Source organism: Varanus komodoensis, unplaced genomic scaffold, assembly GCF_004798865.1.
Source record: "Varanus komodoensis strain SLA01 unplaced genomic scaffold, ASM479886v1 scaffold54, whole genome shotgun sequence".
Lineage (NCBI taxonomy): Eukaryota > Metazoa > Chordata > Lepidosauria > Squamata > Varanidae > Varanus > Varanus komodoensis.
Genome location: NW_025336142.1, coordinates 2,178,230 through 2,185,839, shown reverse-complemented (window position 1 = coordinate 2,185,839; position 7,610 = coordinate 2,178,230). Strand labels below are relative to the sequence as shown.

The window sequence follows — 7,610 nt, the reverse complement described above, 5'->3', positions numbered from 1 at the left end:
CTGCCTCTCAGGGATACGTCATGCGTGGGAGAGAATTTCCACACGACAACACTTTAAAAAGTAGCTTCGCAGCCAATGTTCATAACAATAAAATAACTGTGGTAATAAATTAATGTGCCCCACGCAGCCACCTCACCTTCTTTCCCGAATTTTCTTTCCTGTCTTTATAATGTTGCAACAAACCCCAATCTTGAGCCTCCCAGTACGCATCAAGCAGGTTGTCAGAAATCTCAACTTCAACAACGACAACAACAACGATAACAATGAATGGCCAGAACCACAATACTTGATTGCATTGCTTCCCCCGCCACCCCCGATACCATGCCAACATGCAGCGCCTTTCTCAGAGTGCCATGTCCGAGGGAAGCACAGGGGGCAGCCGCAGAAGGCAGGGCCTTTACGGTGGTGGCCCTCAAACTGCTCAATAATCTCCCTGCTGAGGCCCACCTGGAACCAACCTTGTGTTCCTTTCTGCACCGGATTAAGACAGTCCTCTCTGCTGAGGCACTGAAGATGCCCAAGGACATTTAAGGGCTTGAGTGACCTTCCCGCTGCACATGTTTTTACAGGTCTACCTTGCATCATATATTAAGTGCCATTAATTTGTTTTAACATTTTTGCATACGGGGAGGGGATGTGTGGTTGATTGTACTGTCTGTTTTATGAATTAACTGCTCAGAGCACTTCAGCTAAAGCAGAGACATTAAAGAAACACATTTTTTAAAAAATTGAGCTGCATATATGCATGTTGATTTGTCAATAGATTCATCCTTCACTTTAATGTGTGTACAGAAAGAGGACAAATATTTTCTTGGTCTCCAAGGGAAGGTGCATAAGGGATGACAGAGGCCAATGAGAAAGTGCATCCCAGAATCGGATGCTTCCCATTCAAACCATGCAAAAACCAGTGATTAGTTTTTCCAAAGCTTATCCTAGGGAAGCAGGCCAGATGCTGTGGAATGGCCCCAGCCCTCTGCCTCTGTCTCCACCCTTGGGAAAAAGGACATCCCTTGGCCCTTCCCCCACGAGCACCAAAAGAAACAGCCTCGTCTCGCATCCGCCGCATGGTCATAACCAGTTGGTAGCATCACACCATGTTCGGCGGGATGGGATCAGGAAAACAATGCGGAAGGACCTCACCAGCCCCCTTTCCAGCATGTCTGCTTTAATCAAAGTTACAGAAAAAATAAGAACTTGAAAATTCAGTCACGGGATCCTGCTGCTATCCATCTTGGTGTAATTTCATAAATTAAGCAAACAAATATAGATCAAGCAACACACCTGTTATATTGCCTCCCTGGCCCTGGTTTAGTTTTGTCTACTTCCACACTCCAGCTCTGTTTGGTTTGCAAGACTCTGTTCACAAGATGGGAAATGCCACCGGTAAAGTGAGCACAGAAGGCTCACGTAGATGCCACTGTTGTAAGGTGGCAGCCTAAATTCCAATTTCATGTGACAATCTTGGCGTGCCCTTTGATGTCTGTTGCCAAGTGAGATTAACGAGACGGAGAATGTGAAGAATTTCTGGGTGAGTTCCCCATCACCACAACCCCAGCCAAACAGAGAACGCAAAGAAAAGAATGCCGCTATTTTGGCAACATGGTGCCACCAATCAGACCCGCCTCGGGTCCATCTGCAAAAACGCAAATCCACGAAATTCAAGAAGGTGCACAACCGGGCAGCTTCTGCTGGTGCAAAATGCGCACCGAGGGCCTCACCGTCTGATTCAGGTAACGCAGACGTGCGGGACATTTTTCTTCTCTGTTTGGAAGAGCAGGATTATTTCCGGATGGCTGCGGAAAGACGGTCGCCCACCGGCTGCAAGTCCGGGAGTGGCTGGCCAGAGCAGGAGAAATCCGGGTGAGATTCCCTCCTGGCTTCACGCACCTCGCACAGCCGGGCTGCGCGCCCGCTCAACCGGCCCACGAGTGGGCATCGCGTGGCGGGAGAGGGCGGCTCGCCCGGGGCCCTGGGGCCTTGGGGGTGGCGTGGATGCCACGGGAGGCGAGCGCAGAGGCAGTGCTTCTGCCTTGCCAGGGTCGGATCCAGGGGTGCAAGGGGAACCCGACTGCCCGCCTGCATTCCCAGTGCCTGGATCTCCAGAACTCATCGCCCGATCCTGAGCACCGGCAGGCAGGACGCCCGAGCAACTGCGTCCGCGCCTTCGGGGACGCGGCCTCGCAATGTGCGCCTTCCTCGCATCCAGCTAGAGCGTCCAGGGCTGCGCTCCTCTCCCCACTAGGCAGCCCGCCCCTGGGCCCCTCCAGCCCGCCCTCCTCCCGAGCCCGGCTATCCGGGACAAAGGCCAGCACCCCGGCGGAAGGGCGAGGCGCCCCGCGACGGCTGCGCCCCCAGCCGGCCGGCGCTTTTCTCCAGCAGCCCCTGCAGAAGATCGCCCGGCGCGCCTCACGCAGGCAGAAGCGGGGCAGCGAGCCGAGCCGAGCCGCCCCTTGCGCCTGGGCTCGGCTTTCCCGCGGCGGGCTCGGCGGCCCCGGCTGCGTGCGGCTGGAGGGCTGCGGCGGGACGCTGAAAGGGCCGTTGTCTCCGCGCCCGGAGGCCCCGCTGGCGGGCTGCCCGGCCCGGCCTCCCACGTGGCCGCGCCTCCTCGCCTCGCCTCCCCTCGCCCCGACGCGCCGCCCCGTCGGGGCGCACGGCGGGGGCGCGCGGGAAGGAGTCCCGGAGCGGCGCGGATGGCGGAGCGGCTGGAGAAGGTGCCCATCGCCTCGGCGGGGCCGGAGGACGTCGAGCGGTGCCCGCTGCCCCCTGTGAGTACCTCCCGGGCCCCCCCCGACGTGCGCCCCCTCGCCCCCAGCACGATCGCGGGGCTGCGCCCGCTCTGGCGCGGCCCCGGCTGCTGCCCCGAAAGCCCAGGCGCGCTCCAAGCGCGGGGCACCGAGTGCATGCCTCGCCGAGCATGTACAGAGTGCCTCGGGCTGAGATGAGCAGCGGGTAGGTGTGTCGCGTTTTAACCAAGAAGCCTAGACTGAGCCCCGTTAAGTACGTGGAGACCGCTTCTGCCTCAGCAGTCCTATCCCCCACATCCCCCGAGATGGCATCTTCTAGCAAAGCGAGAAAGCAGAACATGCTCGTTTGTTAGGACCTGGAGGGCTCCTGGACTGGCAAACGGTCAGGAAGGGAAACTCCAGCAAGTTGGTGCTTCTGCCGCCCTCCTTGGCGGGCGTTTTGCAGGGCTGGGGGAGCTGGAAGCAGCAGGGACCAAGGCAGGGCTGCCCATCATTGGGACCTTCTGTGGCGTCCCAGGAATGGGTCAGGAAGCTTGCAGAAGAAAAGCACCCCCCCCGCCCCGGGTGCACCCCATCCCACCCAGCCCTGGCCATTCTGGGTTTCAGCCTCAGTCCCAAAGCAGGGGCATGGGCACAGGGGAGGTGTCCCCATAGAGGTGTCCCCATAGCAGGGCTGCTTGGAGGCTGCACCCGTTGCGGTCGGCCGTGCATGCGCCCTGCGAGCTCCCGGCCCACCTGTGCGATGCAGAGAGAGGTGAGCCCCACATGTGCATGCAGAGCCTGGGAGGTGCAGCTTCTAGCCCCCCACAGCCAGCAGGCTTGCCCCATGACTCTGGGCCATTCACGCCCTGCACCTCGCCTGCCTCACAGGGTTGTTGTGGGGTTAACGAGAAGTCTGTGTAAGCAGCCTCGGGCCCTTCGCAAAAGGAGAAAAGGCGGGATATAAATGGAATATTTGTGATCATAGCTGCACGGTGCCTTCCCAGTTTTTAGAGCTCGTTGCCTAGAAAGGAATCCTACAGAACAGTTGCAATCCAGGGGAAAGAGAATGAGAATAATTCCAGAGTAAGGCCGCTATCCAGCGCGCACTTACTACAAAGTAAGCCCCACGGATGTGGAGAGCCTGACTTTGGAGCAAACTTGCAGAAGACTCCGGCCAGGCCTGCCTCTGCCACTTGGCTCGGCAGCCCAGCAGGGACCCCGACGGACCGGGGGCCAGGGCTGTCCTCACACTGCCCCCCCCCCCCCCTGCAGGCATACTTCACTGTGATGGCCAAGCCCGCCAGCACCGGGCAGCTGCTCAGGATCGGGGCCATGGTGCTCGTCGGTGGAGCCATCCTCCTCCTGCTGGGAGCCATGGGAGCCTCCTACTACTGGAAGGGGAACGACAAGGAGGTGAGGACCGGGCTCTCGGGACTGGGTTCCTTCGGGTGTCCTCCAGCAAGGAGGGCTCTCCCTGGGGCAGCGGGGCCTTGGGGGGGCAGCGCGTTGTTCCGGGATTCAGCGCACCTCCGCCCTCAGGCAGCCTCCTCTGCCCCAGAGCAGGGCGGCTTGGCCAGCCTCCGCCACGCTGCGCGTCAATGCGGGTCGAGGTGGCCCACTAGCCCACTGGCAAAACGTCTCCAGCTTGCCCTGCTCTTTCTCCTGCGGTCCCTTGCTGCACGGACCACTCTTCCAAGCCACCCGCTGTGTGTGTGGTAAACACACATCCCGTTTGCCTTGCCTGGAAGGGGTCACGCTCTTACCTGGCTTTCAGGAATATTCTGCTCTTCAGCTCTTAGCATAACTGGATCACTGGACAGGTGGCCGGCACAGCCAGACTTGATTTTCAAAAGCACCAAGCGTCCTTCCTCCATGTCAGGCATGGAGCTGCCTCTGGCCACTCCATTCTGGAGAGGAGAGGGGGGGAGTGTGGTAGAACTCACCTTACTATTGCTCTGAAAAGGTGGCTGAATGGAAGGCTTGGGTCATCCTGGAAGCTTCAGCTGTATTCTGTCAGAGGTGCAAGCAGGACGAAAATAAATCTTAAAATAAATAAAGCCTAAAATCTTTTACCTGTATGTTTAACTTGAGACATTTTTGTATGGTTTGGCTGTATTTTGGATTGAAAACTAATCAGAAAATTAAAATAGAGATTCAAGCAGATTTGTGACCAGGCCTTAAAAATCAGGGATGTGTCCTGGTTGAGTTGTGTATTCCCAAGGGAGCCTTTACCTACTCACCGTCCACCCCCAGACCCGAATAGCACATCATATCTGCTACATCGAGTGAGTTTCCCCAAGCTAAGCTCCGTTCTTTGTACCTCTGAGAATAATACAAATCAGGATATAACCGGAGTTTATGGAATATATGCGGTGCATCTTGTAACTTCGTGATATCGAGGAAGCAAAATATCGAGAACTAAAGTGGCCCTTTCAGGAACTGCATCCCAGATGTTTCCACGCTAAAGCACAGAATAAGCCCTCCCTTATTCTGCCAGGTTTCATTTATAATTCAGCCAGAAAAGTTTGAACAAGAAACAAGCTTACTTAAGATTTCTTCTTGGGACTCATCCATATGCATCAGGCATTTCATTTCCCTCTCTTTCCAAGGGTGGACATTTTTTCCCCCTTGCTTTTTTACGGCCAAGGCATGATAGAAGGTGTGGCTAGGAGCAAAACTAAAATCCAGCTTGGGCGGCTGAGTATTTGCACAGGCCGTGCACGTGCGCAGTGCCCCCCGGGGCAACAAGTCCAGGCCACGAAAGGGATCTTGGGGCGGTGGGAATGTTGGCCCAGCGCGCAGCTGTGGCGAAGAAGCGGCGGCCCCGCGCTGTGAATAATTAGGAACGGGGCAGAAAATGGGACTGCAGAGGTCCTATCTGCAGCAGCCGCACTTGGGATACCGTGCTCATTCCTGGTTGCCTTACCCGAAAAGGGACATTACTGAGCTGGAAAAAGTACAGAGATGGGCAACAAAAAAAAGCAGAGAGACGGGCATTTCGCCTGAGGAGCAGCTGCGACGAACGGCTGGGACTGCTCAGCTGAGAAAAGGGTAGAGGAGACGGGGCAGAGGTCTCCGAGCGCAGGGTGGATAAAGTCGGAAGGAGGCGCTCTTTTCTTCTCCCATAAGAAGGGAACCCAAAGGGGTCACCAGGAAGCTGATGGGTGGGAGATTTAGGACAGATGAAAGCATCTTGTTCCGCTGTGGAATTTGCTACCATGGGAAGCGGTGAAGGCCGCCAATCTGGATGGTTTTAAAAGGGGAATGGCCAGATTGAGGAGGCCGTCTGCGGCTACTGGCCTTGCTGGCCATGGGCTGCCTCCTTGCCCAGGGGTGCCTGCCTGCACACACCCATTGCTGAGGGGCCTGGGCAGGGGGAGGTCTTGCACCCGTCCTGCTGGAGGGATCCTGTGGGCAGCCGGGTTTGCCACCGAGTGCTGGACTAGATGGGCCTCGGGTCTGACCCAGCAGGGTTTTCCCATGTTCTGATGTTCTCATGCCCTTGCATCACTCCAAATTCCTCCACTCCCCATGCAGGCCTTCCATGCCGTGTGAAAATAAGATCCGAGAAATATTTGGGCAGCTGGACAAAATCATGGAAGGTGCACACCAACACGTAAGGTTAGAGCCAGTCAGAGTCATCCAGAAAGGGCTAAACATGACTAACTTGTTAACCTTTGGGGTGATAGGTTTTTGGGGCCACCTGAACTAGGAGGCTTTGGCATGAACGTTGAGATCACCCAGAAAGCTGGCCTAGGGCCCTTGGTTCCACCAGATGCAAGATTGCATCACTTGTCCTGTTAAAGCTACATGCCAAGCACTTTATTAACGACCCCAAAGTCTTCCCTAAATATTTCTGTTTTGGTTCCAGGTCTACAATGTACACTATACGATGAGTGTTAATGGGCAAGTCCAAGAAGGTTCCATGGAAATAGATGCGAGGAACAACCAGGAGACCTTTAAAACTGGAAGTGGGAAGGAAGAGGCTATAGAAGTTCATGATTTTCAGATTGTAAGCATGGCTGATTTTTTTTCTTTTCCTTCTTGAGGGAAGGAAGAATGGATGCAATAGGCTCAGCTCGTTTTGGCAAAGGTTTCCTTCAGGGGCCTGCGAAACCAACCTGAAATGTCAGAGGGACTTGGGAAGCGTCCCATAAAAAGGACTGTGAAGGAGGGGGGCTCCATGTCTGTTTCCCTTGGCATTCCGGCGGTATGGGGCGTGCTCCTGGAGAACCCTGTGTCCCGTCACCCCCATCCTCTCGCCTTCTTTTTTCCTCAGATTTCTTTCTGCCGAAGGAAGTGCTTGGGGCAGTTTCTTGGAAATCTTGCTACAACGATTGCTGGCATTTCTGCTTTCCACATCCCTGAGTCTCCCCAGGAACCTCTGTGCATTGCAGGGTCCCACAGGACCGCCTGAGAGTTTTCGGAAGGCATCTTCAGGGGGAATTCGGGGATTTCTCAGCAAGATTTCCAAGCCGAGGCTCCTCTTCTGTTGGGAAGGACCATGGCCTGGCCACCTGTTCACTCGGCAGCCCCTCTGCCTCCATATCGTTCCCCATTGAACAAAATACTTTCATTCTCTTCCCCACCTGCATTTCCCTCGCCTTCCTCTGCCGTCTCCCTTTCATTTCTATTTTTTCTTAGGGAATAGAAGTCCCTTGGTTTAAGAATCTCACGCTTGGGAAAGTGCCATGAAAATAGGTGATGCTAGAAAACAGTAAATGGCAGCACTCTGCTAATAAAAATGCTTAGAACTGTGATTTCTGAGTAATTAAACTGTTGTGAATTGGAAGGAAAGGGTTTATTACTAGGCTGCTTTTCATTCTTCTCAGTTGCTTGATGTGTGTGTGTGTGTGTGTGTGTGTGTGTGTGTGAGAGAGAGAG

At 55.2% G+C, this 7,610-nt stretch overlaps 1 protein-coding gene across 1 annotated transcript in view; it reads left to right on the top strand.

The window, feature by feature from the left end:
* The first annotated feature begins 2,690 nt into the window (after nucleotides 1-2,690).
* Nucleotides 2,691-7,610, top strand: part of CNMD (chondromodulin) — a 20,777-nt gene continuing 15,857 nt past the window's right edge. Inside the window, exons 1-3 of the mRNA XM_044448256.1 lie at nucleotides 2,691-2,765; nucleotides 3,999-4,139; nucleotides 6,598-6,738. Coding sequence (XP_044304191.1) covers nucleotides 2,691-2,765; nucleotides 3,999-4,139; nucleotides 6,598-6,738 — 357 coding nt within the window. The remainder of the gene's footprint in view (nucleotides 2,766-3,998; nucleotides 4,140-6,597; nucleotides 6,739-7,610) is intronic.